Source organism: Microtus pennsylvanicus, chromosome 9, assembly GCF_037038515.1.
Source record: "Microtus pennsylvanicus isolate mMicPen1 chromosome 9, mMicPen1.hap1, whole genome shotgun sequence".
Lineage (NCBI taxonomy): Eukaryota > Metazoa > Chordata > Mammalia > Rodentia > Cricetidae > Microtus > Microtus pennsylvanicus.
The window spans coordinates 99,008,700-99,026,751 of NC_134587.1; the positions used below are offsets into that span (position 1 = coordinate 99,008,700).

Sequence of the window (18,052 nt, forward strand, 5' to 3'; positions counted from 1 at the left end):
AAAACAGCAATGGACTAAACCTCAGAAACTGTGAGGCAGCCCCAGTGAAATGCTTTCTTTGATAAGAGTCGCCATGGTCATGGTGTCTCTCAGCAGCAACAGACTGACCAAGACAATGAATAATAGGTTTAGGGGATTATTTCCCCCTTTTTGTTTGTGTTTTTGAATAGAGACCTTGTTATGTAGCTAGCCGTTCAAGGCTAGTTCGATTGAGTTCCTCAGTCTCCCAAATGCTAGGATTAGAGGAGCCTACAAAAAAACCTCCAAATAGCTCCCATTTTTATTGAAGCCATAAGTCTAATCTCTGTTGACTAAATGGCTACAGATCGATTTTCTGAGTTTAAACTTCCTTATTTATACGAATGGATATTTTATCTACTGTAAATCCATGATCTATTAGATGGTATATAAACATTCTTCCCAACATTAAGATTTTATTTCCAACATTAATTGTATCAGGGGCAAAGCAGTCCCTCTTGTGAGAACCCACGTGGCCATGAGGTGCGGCAATTATCAGGTAACAGGACTCTTAAGAGTTAGGCCCAGAAAGGCTATTTTGTTCTGCAGAGGTGGGAAGATGGCGCCGATTTCACTGTCTGGCGAAAACTCTGAGCAGATGGAGTTTTTATAAGCACCTCTTCCCATGGATTTCAGTTCAGTCAGAAAGGAAGTTGGGGGGGGGGCGCTAGGAGAGAGTCAAGTGAGAGAGTAGGAGGCAGCCGAACTGCTTCTTCTGCCAGCCAGCCTTTCTGAAACAGGTCTGAACATTTGGGGAGCTGTGTTTGACAGCAGCGTACCTGGGGAGAGTCGGAGTTCTCAAAACTGACTAAGTCTAACCCAGCGAGCCTCCGGGGAGGGTTCCTAGGGTTGAGCTCAGTCAGAATCACTTGTGGGGCTCATTAAACATTTGTTCCGATGCCCCGGCTTCATTGCTGGAGTAGCTCCAGCCTGGCTGGCTTCAAGAGTCAGGTGATTTTTAACATAGGTGACACTGGGAACGCCAAGTGGAGAAACACGAACGCAGAGTCCCCCCAGGTACATCACTGGAGAAGTAAGTCAAGTGTTGAGCAGCGGAGCTAGACCAGAAAGGACTATACAGCGCTTGAGCTTTGTTGAGAAGGCGTTGGAGTCTTGGAACGAGGGGTTTGCCAAGAAAAATAAGAGTAATTGAGTGCTATTACCTCCTTTGATTCCAGCCTGCATCTGCGCCCGGCTCATCTCCAGCCGGTGCTATCTTGTCTTAGTAAACGTTGAACACACTTGTGAAGGAATCTTTTCAGGGGAAGCTAGAATACTGGCCTGCCCAGAGAGACACACATTGCTGGACACAAGCTCACGCCAGGGCTCTGAAAGTGCCTGGGAGCCACATACAGCAAGCCTCAGAAAATAATTTTGCTTAGTACTATTAAATTACAAAGAAAACATTTCCCTAATATATTTTCAGTTCCAAGTTCACTTGAAAATAAAGTTAACCTATGTGAGAGAAAAATAATAGGATTTCTTCATTAGAAATACTTTATCTTGTCAAATCCCATTATTACTTGAAAAGTTAAATCTTTGAAGGAGACTTTTTGCTTCCCAGAAAAATGTCACCTAATCCGAGCTGTTAGGGAGAAAGTCGATAAATATCCATCGCTTTATCATCTTTGGGAAATGAAATTTCATAATCTTCCCTGGTAAACTGTCTTTATTTTTTCTCAGCTAAAATTATATTTTGGCTTTTCAGTTTTTATCTATATGCTTTAGAAAATAGTTTATGTACAAATTCCCTGCAAGATACATAGTATTTGTGATAAAACTCCAGGCATCCTTTGATATTTTGTTCCTTTCTGCTCTCTTCATGGCTATCTCAATTCTTTTTTTTTAAATCTTTTTTTTATTGAGAAAATGAGAAAAAAGAAAACAAGTTTCCACCTCCTCCCAGCCTCCCATTTCCCTCCCCCTCCTCCCACCCTTCTCCCCCTCCCCCCACCCTTCTCCCCCTCCCCCCACTCTTTTCCCCCTCCCTCTCCAGTCCAAAGAGCAGTCAAGGACAATTGCAAGGGGTTTTGATCCTATGTAATGTGCTGGCATTATGGGAGCCTAGCCAGTTTGGATGTTCACCTTCCTAGATATAGACGGAGGGGGGAGGACCTAGGACTTACCACAGGGCAGGGAACCCTAAACTGCCTTTTTATATTAAGAATTATTTATCAGCCTTTTTTCTTTCTGATAAAATTTAAAGATAAATGTAGACCTTCCTAAGGCCAGTGAGTAGGTCGCTTTAAAATGCACACATAGAGAAAATACAGGAATGCACTAGAGAGGAAACAGTCAGGAGCCAGGGCTTCTTGATGTTTAGAACCTTTTTTGTTTGCTTAAATTAGGCAGGGGAGGGTGTGTGCAGGTGCCGGCAGGTGCCCCTTGTGTTCCCAGATCCCCTGGAGCTGGATTTGCTCCTACAGGTAGCTAGAAACAATCTGACATTGATGGTAGACACAGCTCAAGTCTCCAGCAGGAGCACTACTACACTCTTAACCATGAGAGAGAGAGAGAGAGAGAGAGAGAGAGAGAGAGAGAGAGAGATATTTCACTGTGTAGGTTCTGCTGACTGGACTGCTTGGAAATGCCCCTGCCTCTGCCTTCCAGGTACTAAGATTAAAGGTGGACCGCCACACTGGCCCTCTCTTTTTTTGCTTTCCATCCTTCCTCCTTTCCTTTCCTTCCTTTTTAGAGATATTACGGGAAAGTTGTGGACGTTATCAGATTACCCACCCTAAGTTTTGGGTAAAATAAAGCAGAAACCTATATTCTGTCTTGTCGCAGGAGAAAAGGTCTCATCGGAACCTTTTGCTTTGTTATAACTAACTCTTCACCTCAGCTTTTTCCTGATCCTAAATAAAGCACGTGACTATCCACACGAGCTAGCCCACTAATGACACTTCACTTCAGCCACATCTTCCTGAAAACTAGCCTGAGGTCATTATTTTTCTTTATTCCTTAAAATAAACTTTCTTATTCTTTTTCTGTTCCTTGTTCCCCTCAAACAACCAATATTACAAAAAATTTACCACCAACATTTACCTTATTCCTCAGAATTTCACGTCTTACAAGGTAGTGGTTCTCAACCTGTGGGTCGCGACCCTGTGGTTTGGGAGATCTTTTCACAGAGGTTGTTAAGACCATCAGAAAACACACATATTTACATGATGAATCTTTACAGCTGCAAAATCACAGTTATGAAGTAGCAATGAAAATAATCTCATAATCAGGGGGCTCCAAAGCATGAGGAACCACATTCAAAGGCCACAGCATGAGGAAAACTGGACATGACTCCTTTACACATCTCTTGAAATTTCATGGAATATATGAATTAGGTGAGCAGATAAAGTTTAAGAGGGCAATTTGAAAATCATTTCTTAAAGCAATCAGCATAATTTAAAAAATAAAATTTTCATCATGATTTAATGGCACATAAACTAATCCAATAGGCTAGCCGATACGTTTATTATGAAGCACTTCCTATGTGTATTATATGTAATAGAAAAACCGAAGACCTCATCAAAGAATGCAGTAATGGTTATGGCACTGAGTGAAACTTAGAGCAATATAGAAAATAACATTTGGTGATTTCACTCAAAATAATCTCTTTTCCTTGTGATTCAAATGAGCGGCTATAGAATTTTGTTTTGTTTCCTTTAACCAGAATTCAGGATGTTAACAGTCCAGTTGACAATCTCTCTTTGACAGGACTGTGGAAGACTAAAGACCAAGACAATTTCCTTCTTTTCCATGATGCTTTTGTGCAAAAATGATGATTTGCATAATTTCCTTTCAGTCTCAATTGAATTTCTGAAGCTATTTTTCAAGTAAGCGTTCACACGTCTCCAGCGTACACCATCTGTCTCGCTTCTCTTTCTCTTTCCTCTTCTCTGTTTTTTTTAATATTACCATTATCTTATAACAGGGGTTGTCAAATCTTTTCCCCCCAAGGATTCCTTTCTTTTGAAAAATGAAAAAGATCTGCGCATATTGTTATGTGTGGTTGTGTGGATGTGGTGGAGGGTTAGGGAAAGGTTAGATGTTCAAAGCAATTATGGCTGACTTGACAGACATATTGGAAGAAATATGGACAGACATATAGGGGAAGAGTTTTATTTTTTTTTATTTATTTTTTTATGTACATTGTGTTTTCTTTTTTTTTATTGAGAAAAGGAGAAAAAAAAACAACTATCCACCTCCTCCCAGCCTCCCATTTCCCTCCCCCTCCTCCCACCCTTCTCCCACTCCTTCCACCCTTCTCCCCCTCCCCCCACTCCTTTCCCCCTCCCTCTCCAGTCCAAAGAGCAGTCAGGGTTTTCTGCCCTGCGGTAAGTCCTAGGTCCTCCCCCCTCAGTCCATATCTAGGAAGGTGAACATCCAAACTGGCTAGGCTCCCACAAAGCCAGCACATTAAGTAGGATCAAAACCCCATGCCATTGTCCTTTGCGTCTCATCAGCCCTCATTCTTCGCCATGTTCAGAGAGTCCAGGTTTATCCCATGCTTTTTCAGTCACAGTCCAGCTGGCCTTGGTGAGCTCCCAATAGATCAGCTCCACTGTCTCAGTGGGTGGGTGCACCCCTCGTGGTCCCGACTTCTTTGCTCTTGTTCTCCCTCCTTCTGCTCCTCATTGGGACCTTGGGAGCTCAGTCCAGTGCTCCAGTGTGGGTCTCTGTCTCTATCTCCATCCATCTCCAGATGAAGGTTCTATGATGATATGCAAGATATCCTCTATGCTCTAGGATAGGGTCATTTCAGGTTCCCTATCCTCAGCTGCCCAAGGAACTAACTGGGGACCTCGGCTTGGGCACCTGGGAGCCCCACTAGGGTCAAATCTCTTGCCACCCCTAAAGTGGCTCCCTTAACTAAGAATTGTGGTTCCGTGCTCCCCTGTCCAACCTTCCTTTATCCCGATCCTCCTGTTTCCCCAAGGCCCCACCTCCTTCCCTTCTCACTTTTCTCTCCCCATCTCCCCTTACCCCCATCCCACCCCACCCCCAAGATCCCACTTTTCTCCCTGGCAATTTTGTCTACTTCCCTTAGCCAAGAGGATAACTATATATTTTTCCTTGGGTTTCCCTTCTTACTTAGCTTCTTTAGATTCACCTATTGTAGACTCCATGACCCTTATTTATGGCTAGAAACCAATTATGAGTGAGTACATCCCATGTTCATCTTTTTGGGTCTGGGTTACCTCACTCAGGATAGTGTTTTCTATTTCCATCCATTTGCATGCAAAATTCGAGAAGTCATTGTTTTTTACCGCAGCATAGTACTCTAGTGTGTATATATTCCATACTTTCTTCATCCATTCTTCCATTGAAGGGCATCTAGGTTGTTTCCAGGTTCTGGCTATTACAAATAATACTGCTATGAACATAGTTGAACAAATGCTTTTTCGGGCATCTCTTGGGTATATTCCCAAGAGTGGTATTGCTGGGTCCAGGGGTAGGTTGATTGCAAATTTCCTGAGAAACCGAAACACTGACTTCCATAGTGGTTGCACAAGATTGCATTCCCACCAGCAATGGATGAGGGTACCCCTTCCTCCACAGCCTCTCCAGCAAAGGCTATCCTTGGTGTTTTTGACTTTAGCCATTCTGACAGGTGTAAGATGATATCTCAAAGTTGTTTTGATTTGCATTTCCCTGATTGCTAAGGAAGTTGAGCACTACCTTAAGTGTCTTTTGGCCATTTGAACTTCTTCTGTTGAGAATTCTCTGTTCAGTTCAGTGCCCCATTTTTTAATTGGGTTAATTAGCATTTTAAAGTCTAGTTTCTTGAGTTCTCTATATAGTTTGGAGATCAGACCTTTGTCTGTTGCAGGGTTGGTGAAGATCTTCTCCCAGTCAGTAGGTTGCCTTTGTGTCTTAGTGACAGTGTCCTTTGCTTTACAGTAGCTTCTCAGTTTTGGTAGGTCCCATTTATTCAATGTTGCCCTTAATGTCTGTGCTTCTGGGGTTACACATAGGAAGCGATCTCCTGTGCCCATCTGTTGTAGGGTATTTCCCACTTTCTCTTCTATCATTTTCAGTGTTTTCGGCCTGATATTGAGGTCTTTAATCCATTTGGACTTGAGTTTTGTGCATGGTGATAGATACGGGTCTATTTTCATTCTTCTACAGGTTGACATCCAGTTGTGCCAGCACCATTTGTTGAAGATGCTTTCTTTCTTCCAATGTATACTTTTAGCTCCTTTATCGAAAATGAGGTGTTCATAGGTTTGTGGGTTAAAATCCGGGTCTTCTATATGATTCCATTGGTCGACTTCTCTGTTTTTATGCCAGTACCACCCTGTTTTCATTACTGTAGCTCTGTAATAGAGTTTGAAGTCAGGGATGGTAATGCCTCCAGCAGATCCTTTATTGTATAGGATTGTTTTGGCTATCCTGGGTTTTTTGTTTTTCCATATAAAGTTGATTATTGTCCTCTCCAGATCTGTGAAGAACTTTGATGGGATCGTGATGGGGATTGCACGGGGAAGAGTTTTAAAATTATATTCTTGACTCTAGGAAAATAAAGGAATGTTTAGTCAAAACGCTGGGACAAATAGCTTCTGGGGACCAACTATGAAATACCAGGGAAGTAGGGCAGGGCTTGGGGAAGGCTTTATTCAGACCGCACATATCTGTAAAGTCCACCAACGCTCACAGGCAGTTGTTGCTCTGACTAGGGGAGTCAAGTTTTATGTTCACATAGTAAATGAATACTCAGCAGGAGCCTCTAGGAAATCATATGAATTGCCAAGGAAAAGTCCAAAGTGTAATATTATTTTGAAAAAAAAGTTTCTGCTTAGAAACACCAAAGATGCATGCTTTGTTGTTAAATTGAGGGTTTTAAAAAAATGCAATAAATTTAATCTATGTGGCACTCAGAATGTATAACTGATACATTTTATAACAATTCATAAAAATTTTACTTGCAATTTAATTAATTTTATAGAGCTCCAGTTACTGAAATCTCATAAGGATTTACAAAACACAGTTACAGCTTCATCTATCCCGAATCTCCAAATAGTGGGTCACTCTGGCTTCTGTTTGGATAAAGCAAACCAAGGGTAGCATGCGTCCCTCCGCTCTGGAGCAGAAGACACTGGAAACGACAGTGTTTCCAGCTTCCTCTGGGCCAGGATCACAAACACCAGCCATGGCAGGAGTGGAGTAGGGAACTATGGACTGGTGGTTTAAGTCTTGGCTGGGAAGTTTTACTTTTGGAACTTTGAGATTATTACTGTGACCTCTGTAAACTTCAGTTCCATTGCACAGAAAGTGTGGATAACGTCTTCTACCACGTAGGCTGTAGAGAAGCTTAAAAGAAATGGTACATTGAAATCCTTAGTGTATTTTAACACAGCCGTGTTAGAGCTCAGGAAAACTTAATTACTCCTAGTGTTAGTGCTGATAGGATTATTATTTCATGGGAACATCTTTTACTAATATCATATTTTTATTGCTTTGTCTGTTGTTTTGGTTTGGTTTGTTTTTGTGTCAAGATCTCACTATGGAGTTCTGGCGACTTGATGCTCTCTACGTAAACTAAGCTAGCTGACCTCACACAGATCCGCCTGCCTCTGCCTCCACACCCTGGGATTGAATGCATGCATCATCACACCAGGCTCTAGAATTCTATGTTTATAAATATTTGTACTTACTATCTTTTTTTTCCTCTTTCCTTTTTCTTTTTGTACCATTTGCGCAGCAACCAGAAGCTTCTAACAGAGTGAATTTACAAGCATTATGTAGAAGGAGTCCCTCAGGGTTCCTCTCAGCAATGCCATACTGTCCATATTCTCCACTAAAATTGCACCAACACTGCACACCCATCTCCCATGTGTATAAACTAGTGCACAGGGTGAGAGGATGCAAGAAACCAGGAGGCAGGAATAAAGGTTAGCCAAAACAAAGGTGCCTGAAAAACACAAAAAAACCCTACTACTTTGGCAAGCCAATTAAAAAAATATAAGTATTTTAAGAGTGGTGGTGCATGCCTTTAGTCCCAGCACTTGGGAGGCAGAGGCAGGTAGATTTCAGAGACTTTGAGGTCTACAAAAGTGAGTTCCAGGCCAGCCAGGGTACCCTGTCTTGAAAAACCGTGTGTGTGTGTGTGTGTGTGTGTGTGCTGTGTGCATGCATTTTAAAAGGGGAAAGGAGGGGCGCTGGTGAGATGACTCGAAGGGTAAAGGCACTTGCATCAAGCCTGATAACATGAGTTAAATCCCTGGGATACACATGGTGAAAACAGAACCGACTCCACAAAAATGTTTCCTTGTTCTGTATGTGTGAGCACATGCACACAAAATAAATAAATATGTTTTAAAAAGAAGATCTAGAGGAGAGATATCCTGCATTGCTGAATAACACTGATCCTAGAAGCCATCGAACAAAAATCCCAGCCAGTGCCATTCATGAGACACCTCCTTATGAATTGTTGGCCAGGGAGGTACCAGAAGCCCACAAAAATAATATAGACTCTTGTCAATTCTCTTGGTTTCCCATCAAAACTAGGTAATAATACCCTATTACTGGAGCAGGAGAGATGGTTCAGAAATTAAGAACATTGACTGCTCTTCAAGAGGTCCTGAGTTCCAGCAACCACATGGTGGCTCACAACCATCTATAATGAGATCTGACACCCTCTTTGGGCATGCAGGCAAACATACAGACAGAACACTGCATACATAATAAATAATCTTTTTTAAAAACCCTATTATTGAAGACATCATACACTTTAGTTGCAAGCTATTGAGATATCTATATCTGAGCTAGAAGCTCCCTGCCATTGGCTAGCTTTCATAGTGCCAGGAGATATATGCAGGCTTCTGGGGCAGTGGTGGTGAGGACAACTCAACAGTCTTATGCCACTATGAACTCTACGAACCACAATGCCGACCTGCCGGGGAAGATGAACCCATTGGTACAATAGTGGTATAGCTGTAATGATGGCCACCAATTACTCTCTGATTAGATTTAACATCCATAGACCCTAGGAAAGAATGTACTACCGTGCTTTAGCTAGATGACATAGACCAAGCAGCTTTCCAAATATTTATGTTTATACACATAGGAAAATAATTCTCATCATTAACCAAGGGAATTTATCTTGGCAACCAATGGTGGTAAATGCAGAGACTCAGTGGCTACACAAGGTACTGAGAATAAGTGAGGGATGAGTATTCTTAATCAACCCTCTACAGCTCAAAGAACATTGTGGAAGAAGGAGCTAAAAGAATGTAAGAGCTGTGAAATGTTATCTTCAGGGCTGTGGAGGTCCGCCCCCAAAAATGTGAGCCTGTTCCACCTTGTTTGAAGGTCAGGGAACTGACCTTGCTCAAAGTTGTTGACCCCAAGTGTGGCTACCCACCCTCACCTAGGATGTGGTTACTTGGTGTTTTGGACATTAAGATGGGCCTTACAGGTAGATCTTCTACACCCTGACAGGAGGTCAGAGAATTCAAGCATACTTCTGCTCCTTCTTTTGAATTAGGAGGTTTGACCTATGGAGTGGCTGCCTACAGGATACTTGGTCTAGAGGCGGGCTCACTACCTAATCAGAATGACTTCCTCTTGATGTCTTGATTAATGGCTTGATGTCTCAAAGTATTGAAGCAAATAACTGTTCGAGTTGTCCCTTGCATCATGTTAAAGCATCTTTTGCCTTCTCCCCTCTGTTGTATTGGGGTATAAAAGTGTATGGAAAATCAACCACAGGCAATTTCAGTAGTCACTGGAACTCCCTCTCGATACTATGCTGTGCTTCTGTTTTATTATTTTTACTTGTGCATCTTCGTTCTCTTAAATTTCTTATCCCCATGCCCCTACCCTGGTAACTGGTATCTTTGTCAAAGCTGATCCCTGTCACAGGGCATGATACAGCCATTGCAAACATGAGCTCATTGGAGCTGCAGGTGTCTGCACTGGGCCCACACAAAATTGGGCTTTTTAAGAGTCAATCATGGATCAAAGAGTTCTCGGAGCCCTACCTCCTCCCTACTGAACTACTGGGTAATGAAGGGTTCTGAGGGAGGTGACGTCATCATTTTTCCATTTTATATCCACTGCAGAGCCCACCAGGCTCCAATGGATAGCTCCAAAACCACAATCACACAGATAACCCTGGTTAAATCAGTAAGTCACAAAGACAAAACAAATAAGAATGTGGGAAAGAGATTTGTAGGGAGGAAGGGTGGGGATAGACAAGGGTCAGCGCGGGAAAAGAAAGGGTAGAGATTGAGAATTCTCAGAATGCCTTATATACATGCATGAGGTTGCCCAACGGTAAATGTAATAAACCAGTAACGATACAATGTAAACAAGCTAGAAAAAAATAGGTAAATAAAACAATCAACTCCGGAATCAGACACACACTTTTTAATTCTAGCAGTCAGGAAGCTGAGGTAGGAAGATCACAATTTCAAGGCTCCTCCAGAGTATATAGTAAGTTCCAGAACAATCTGGACTACTGGAGCAGGACCCGGACTTGCACACAAGCAAGCCCTGCTCTAAGTCCTTATCCATTCTTAGCCAGTGTGATGGTTGGAGAGAAAATGTCCCTCCAAAGGGAGTGGCACTGTTAGGAAGTGTGGTTTTTTTGGAGTAGGCATGGCCTCATTAGAGGAAGTCTGTCAGTGTGGGAGTGGGCTTTGAGGTCTCCTTTGCTCACTCTTCACTCAGTGTGACGCTCAGACCATTTTCTTCTGCCTGCTGGTCAAGATGTACGAACTCTCAGCTCCTTCTCCAGCACTTCCTTCTCCAGCACCATGTCGGCCTGCATGCTGCCTTGTCCCACCATGATGATAATGGACTGAACCTCTGAAACTAGAAGCTGCCCAATTAAATGTTTTCCTCTGTAAGAGATGAGGCCATGGTGCTCTTCACAACACTAGAAACCCTAGCTAAGACAGCCAGCAATATCCTCCGTCCCTGAGTTCTTGGGTTAGGAATCTTCCTCTCCTGTACACCCCCTCTCTTGATTTTGGCACACAGGTCTTCACCCGTGCATTTGATCTCCATCCTCACATGCTTTTCTCTGAGCTTGTTAGTTACTTGTCCTGCTTCCAACTGCTGGTTTTCTCAGATTTCATCTTCTCCGTTGGAGCTTGCCAGTCGATCTACAGATGATACTTCCCACTGTTTTCACAGTAGCCTTCTTCCTTAATTAGTTTATCCAAATGGGCAGAGTCTCCATGATCCAGGTACAAGTTGTCGCATAGAGTGATAGAAATTAGTCAAGATGGTACAATACCATCCAAATGATTTCTCTTCTTCTGTCTTTGTATAAACTCTTCACCCTAATAGATGAAACAACCTATGTGGATTCCTTTTCAATTTTTCTATGCATTTATGTAAGCATATATATATATGTATATATATATACACTATTTTTAAGCAAAAGGATTCTATTGTATCTATTTCTCTGCATATTTTTCTTCCCCTTTGGAGGGGAACACATGCACAAACCTGTACATATAGACCCACATACAAATATATGGAATTCTTGTTAGTCAGCTGGTATAGACTTCCAGTAATAGTTACATTCTTATCTATGGCATAGTTAGAGTTCATTCATTATTGAAATAGTTAGCTGTCATTCTAAATGTTGGTTTTATGCTACTAAAAACAAAGATGGAATAAATATTCTTGTTTCTATTTCCTTCTCTAATAAATATATCCTACAGAGTAGAATGTCTGGGTCAAGATGAATGGTTATTTTTTTTTTTTTACGGATTTGCCAAGTTCACACCAGAAAATCAGAGGGCTTAGCCATATTCCATCAAAGTGTGAGAACACTCAGTCAATATGCCCCAAATAACCTGTGCTGGCTTTGAAAAGTTTATAATTCCGGTAGGTCCTTTATGACATTTGATTAACATTTTAATTTAATGTTGCATTAAATTGCATTATGTTGCTAAAGTACCTTTTTTGGCCTATTTGTCCTTGCAGTTCCTTGTTTGAATTTGTTAGCTTTTTATTCTTAGTAACAAAATAGTCTATGCATTAAAACATTAACTATTTATCTGATACTAGCATTGCTAAAGTAAATTGGCAGGAAGTCTTTTCACTTCTCTGTAATTTCTTATTAAAAAGAATTGAAACTGTCAAACTTACAGAAAAGTTGAAGTTACAATATGAAGAATTTTGATCTTTCTAAATTAATTGAAATTAATTTGCTAACATGATCTGTTACGGATGCACAATCATTTATATAACCATAGAATCCCCATCAAAATTGGGAGATGAGGGGAAAAGAAAAGCTCAAGGCCGGGCAGGGGGTGGCACATACCTCTAATCTCAGCACTTGGGAGGCAGAAGCAGGCAGATCTCTGTAAGTTCGAGGCCAGCCTGGTCTACAGAGCTGGTTCCAGGACAGCCAGGGCTGTTACACACAGAAACCCTGTCTCGAGAAACCAAACAACATAAATTGGGATATGAGGGATGGACAGGTGGCTCAGTGGTTAAGTGAGTTTACTGTTACCACGAAGGACCTGGGTTTGGTTCCCAGCACCCACATGTCACTCTCAGCTGCTTGTAACTGCAGTTCTGGGGGACCCTATGCCCTCTTCTGACCTCCAATAACACCTACACACAAGTGGAACAGATAAACTCATGCCGGCACACCAGCATTCAGGTAAATTTTTAAAATTTGGAATATTAGCATTCCCTTATTGACACAAGTAGATTTTGCTAAGAATAATTTCCCTCTGTAGCTGTTTTTTTCTCTTTGTTTTTTGGGGGTCCATGACCCAGCCCCAAATAAATGCTCAGAAGCTTTCTTTCTTACACATGCCTGGTCTTAGCTTGGCTTATTTCTAGTCAACTTTTCTTAACTTGAATTATCCCATCTACCTTTTGCCCCTGGACTTTTATCTTTCTCTATTCTAGATGCCTTTCTTTACCTCTTACTCTGTGGCTTGCTGTGTAGCTAGGTGACTGGCCCCCAATGTCTTCTCTCCTTCTCTTGTTCCTTGATCTTCTCTTCCCATTTCTCTTCCTATTTACTCTCTCTCTGCCTTCCAGCCCCATGTATCCTTTCTCTTTCCTTGCTATTGGCCCGTTCAGTTCTTTATTAGACAATCAGGTGTTTCAGGCAGGCACAGTAACACAGCTTCACAGAGTGAAACAAACACAGTGTAAGAGAATGCAACATATCTTTGCATCATTAAACAAATGCTCCACAGCACAAACAAATGTAACACATCTTCACCTAATATTCCATAACACCCATCAATATACTTCAGTCCATGAGGAGTCACTGAATTGCCTGTAGATGTCACATGCCTTCATCTGGGCAGTTAAGTCTCAGTCTTGGTTTTTTTAAAGTGTCTAGACCAAGTAATTTTGGATAATCTGTGTTGAAAATATTATTTATTATTTCCGCATTTTTTAACAAAGCCAACAAGAGAGAGAGCCTTCATCTGGGACAGGAAAGCGTGGTCAAGGGACAACCGCAGCCCACTCTCTGTTTCTCTTGCCTGCCCTGTGGCCCTGCGCCTGCTCCATCACATTATCAGACTCTGGTTCTTTCTTTGTGCGGTTTTTGAGCCTTCGGAAACTTGTTGGGTCTTCATCTGTGTGCGGGCATTCTTACATGTCAGCCGACCTGCCCTTCCTGCTTTCCTCCTTACCTCCTCTTTGTTAATTTAGATCTTTATTTTCTCTTCCAATATTTTGCTTGTTTAATTTTGGTGGTGTTATAACTCTTTACATTGAATTTTATTTTTCTCTATATTCTTTTAAAAAATAAAGCATTTAAGGCTCTGAGTTCCCAATAGGGATAATTTAAGGCTATGAATTTCCAATAAGGATAAAGCATCGCATATGTTTTGTATGGCGTTTCCTCCATTATTGCTTTCTGTGAGGTTGGTAATTTTAGGTTCATTTACATTTTAGTAAAAGACTGCTTTGTATCATTCCTTGTAATTTCCAAGTAATTAAATGTCTTTGAATGGAGTCTCTTTTTACTGTTTGTTTCTCCCATCCCCCCTTCTTCTACCATAAGCTGCGATCAGGAAATATGCCCTAGAAAATTTCCACTTTTATAAATTGTCCTAGAATGTCCTTTGAAAACACAGACTGGATTAATTTTTTGTATGTGTTCTACTAAAAAGCAAAAGAAATCTAGAACTTGGGGCAAATGTAATCCCAGCACCAGGAAGACTAAAAAGCAGGCAGTTTCTTCAAGTTCAAGGCTAGCCTGGGCTACATAGACCTGTCTCAGGGAAGGAAAGGGGGGCAGTATAAGATGGACTATTCCATATATGTTTTAGATAAAATTTGTAAATTTCATGTGTATTTCTTCTCTATTTCTATCTATACATTTTATCTGTTGGGTTTTCTAAGTGTAAGCAATGTGTACATCCTATTATAACTGTATTTTTACTTCCTCCTCCTCCTAGATTCTGCTTTGTACAGTTAGGTCCTTCTGAAAACGATGCACACGACCAGTGTCTGTTGTACCCACATTCCCCCCTTCTCCTTCTGACATAATAGTTTTCACCCCGTTTTGTGAGCTCACCAAGGCCAGCTGGACTGGGACTGAAAAAGCATGGGATAAAACCGGACTCTCTGAATATGGCGGACTATGAGGGCTGCTGAGAAGCCAAGGACAATGGCACTGGGTTTTGATCCTACTTCATGTTCTGGCTTTGTGGGAGCCTAGCCAGTTTGGATGTTCACCTTCCTAGACCAGGATGGAGGGGGGAGGACTTTGGACTTTCCACAGGGCAGGGAACCCTGATTGCTCTTTGGACTGGAGAGGGAGGAAGAGAGGAGTGGGGGAAGGGGAGAGGAGTAGGAGGAGGGATAGGGAAATGGGAGGCTGGGAGCAGGCGGAAATTTTTTTTCAAAGAGAAAGAACCATAAAAACTGGGTTTTAATGATACAGAAATAGCACATGGTACATTTATTTCCATAGAAGCACTTCAATCATCTCTAACAGAATTAAGGCTACATTGGAGCATTCTGACAGAAAGGGACTGTTTTATACAATGTTATTCATGTTTTCATAAACAAAACAATATTCTTCAGGCAAAAAATTTTTAACAAGATACCAGTAAAGGAAATGGAATACAAAATGTCAGGCTTTGGGTCAGCCTGATAATAGCCACACACCCCCTAGGGAGTATCAGGGGATTTTTTTTTTAATGAATACTTTGAGTATGAGGGCGACTCTCCAGAGTTAACATCCCACAATACAAGGCTATTTCATAATATAAAAGCAAAGACAGTTGCATCTCCTGCATAATCCCTTTAGAATGAATAACTAGTGAACATCAACCGTATTTAAAGCACAAGAGAACTGTGCAGAGGCCTACGGTGCCTGGAAAAACCATTCCTACATCCACAGCCCTTCTCCCTCAAATCCGTGGGGAAGAAAATGAGAACTCAAATCTGACGGCACTAAACTGTCAGCACTGCCAGGAGAGTGGCCAGGACCCTGCGTACTCCTGAGGATAAAGTAATGCCATTTAAGGCCACCCACCAGCAGACTCAGTAAAACCATATTATTTCTTCCTCAAGGCACTCAAAAAAGAAAAACGATTTAATATCCTTGGGCCATAAGAAGAAATATTTACTTACATCCTCAATGGACTAAAAGATTTTAGACGTCACAATTAAAATTGTATCTTTCAAAAAATATTATATTATCAATGCAATAAACTCAATAAACTTAAAGAAAACAAAACTTAACTTCATTTAAACTAAACTTCATTAAAACTTTTAAAAAACCAACAAAACATACTTCCTAGAGTGCAAAATGCTTATTAACTACTTCAAGAACACAAAAGTAATTTGTTTAAAAACACAAGAATCCTTTGCTAAAGGGCCATCAACACAAAAGACACCCATTGCCCGCAATGGGTGCCAGCTGGAAGGAACATGGTGTTAAGCTTTGTGCTTGGCCTCTGCCCCTTTCAGATGACATGTTATTTGTACAAGCTCATGGTTGGACTCTGGTACATGCACATGTACGCATCACAAAGAAGTCTGCGTGCACAGCCTTGAATACTTCTGGAATCCAAGGAGTGCAGCTCCTCCGGAGACATCTTCAAGTACTCTCCCACTTCAGGGCAGGGTGTCACTTGTGGAATGTTGAAGCCATTCTGACCCCCTAGGGAGAGAGAGAGAGCTCTCATTAGGGCAGCAAACTTCTAAGTCCTCTTGGCAGCCTGTCCCACCAGAACAATTTTACTATCCTAGAATTTAGTGAAGACTGACTCCCAGAATCAAAAACAAAACAAAACAAACAAACAACAAACTTTGTTTGACTTTCAGTTTCTAGAATTACAGTCTCCTTTTATTGGCTTCTGAGAGGGTTCAAGCAGAGAAAAGTGAAAAAAAAAAACCTGGTAAAAGGACATGCACTTAGGAAAAGCTGCAGTCCCGATTTGCAGGCTGCTACTCTAGGCCCCTCAGACTTTTCTTTCCTTCCCAGACACTAGCAGCCTGACACTTTTCCACAAGAAGCCAATTGTGAGCGCTACTGTTTCCCTATGTTTTAAGAACATACTTGTATACCTCTAGCATGGCTGATTTAGATACTAATCATCAGAACGCGCATGTGCTCTGATGATCAGATTTGCTCTCCCAGGTGCGTTCCCAAAAGTTATGCTGCTAATGCTGAGTGAAGCGCACACAGGGGTGGGCTGTGCCCTCAGGCATCAGAGCTATGCAGAAATGAAGAACTGTTGGTCTACAGCTTGGGCCTCTGGTCAAGAAGCCGTCACTCGGTGCCTCTGGTTATTAAAGTGTCAACACCTGAAGACCTGGGGAACTAGGGCTTGGAAGAAGAGCTGTAGAGTAAATGGGGTATGGACAGGTACTGTGACAAGTACCTTACTACCAAGACCCCTGTCACTCAAGTGTGTACTAAGTAATGACTAAGCTTCCTAAAAACATCTCAATGAGTAAAGGTTTCTTCCTGAAATAAAATGCATGAGATCAGGAAGACTGAGGTAAATACAAACCATGCAACCTTCACCACCTTTACCGTTAGCTTAGACAATAGAAAAACAGGCATGATTTCCATGGCCAAAGTATCCCACAGAGTTTGGCATTTATGTCCTCAATAAATGGCTACTCTACTGTATATAAAAATGCAAGGAAGAAGATGGTAAAATCAGCTCTAAATAAATTTTAGGATCTTTTTTTCTTCTTTTGAGGTGGGACAAATTGAAACAGGTTCTCACTATGCAATACAAACTGACCTCTGATTCACAATCCTCTACTTCCCAAGTCTGGGATTATGGCTAGGATTCTTTAACAAATCCACGTAAGGACCAAGATGGCACAACATTATTGCTCCTTAGTTTGAGGATCAGAATTAGTAATACCCTTTGAAGATTGAAGTCCGTCACACTGTGGTATCCTTTCAAGAATCTGCTCACAAAATACCCTATTACCACAAACACATGCTCTCACTCGGAAGCATCTCCCTCCAAAAGACAAGTTTTAAATACCATCTCGATCAGCCATGCTGTCAAAGAAGAGCCAGGCTGAATCATCCTTCCCATACTTCACAAAAGCAACATAGTGGCTCGTTTCTATGCAGAGAACAGCAAATAACTCCATCTTCTGGCAGGGGATGCAGCCGTGTCTCCAGTCCCAGTCAGGGAAGTCTTTGGGAAGTGATACTGGGTGATAGGTGTGATTCATTCTCTTTGGATGGAGGTGAACCTAAAATGGACCATGAAGAAAATACCACAAGTGAGCTAAATGCCATGTTTCAAGGGCAGACTCTAATCACTTTCATTGACCACCACAGCCAAGTTCTATACACACACACACACACACACACCGGCAGAAGAGACATGAGCAATAACATTTACTGTGAATGTTTAAAATGCCCTTTGACTCTGACTGGTGCAGTGAGTGTGGATTACCTGAGTGCAGCAGGTCTTACAGAACTGCTTGATCTTCCCTGCTGTGATGTCGCGGTCTTCATAGCAGTCTCTACACTCGAATATTGCGAGTCCTCCACAGATGCGGCACTCCCTGGGAGCTAAGCAAAGAGGGAAGGAAGAAGCCTTTTCAAAAA

The 18,052-nt window shown here is 41.7% G+C and overlaps 2 protein-coding genes across 3 annotated transcripts in view; one reads left to right on the top strand and one right to left on the bottom strand.

Moving 5' to 3' along the window:
- Positions 1-18,052, top strand: part of LOC142857839 (putative ATP-dependent RNA helicase DDX60) — a 108,553-nt gene that overhangs the window by 5,454 nt on the left and 85,047 nt on the right.
- LOC142857836 (ubiquitin carboxyl-terminal hydrolase CYLD-like) overlaps positions 14,886-18,052 on the bottom strand; it is a 38,028-nt gene continuing 34,861 nt past the window's right edge. For both annotated transcript variants that reach the window (XM_075986856.1, XM_075986857.1), the window contains exons 14-16: positions 17,898-18,016; positions 17,475-17,691; positions 14,886-16,126 (exon numbers count right to left, since the gene is read on the bottom strand). In XM_075986856.1, the coding sequence (XP_075842971.1) occupies positions 15,942-16,126; positions 17,475-17,691; positions 17,898-18,016 (521 nt within the window). In that variant the 3' untranslated portion in view covers positions 14,886-15,941. The remainder of the gene's footprint in view (positions 16,127-17,474; positions 17,692-17,897; positions 18,017-18,052) is intronic.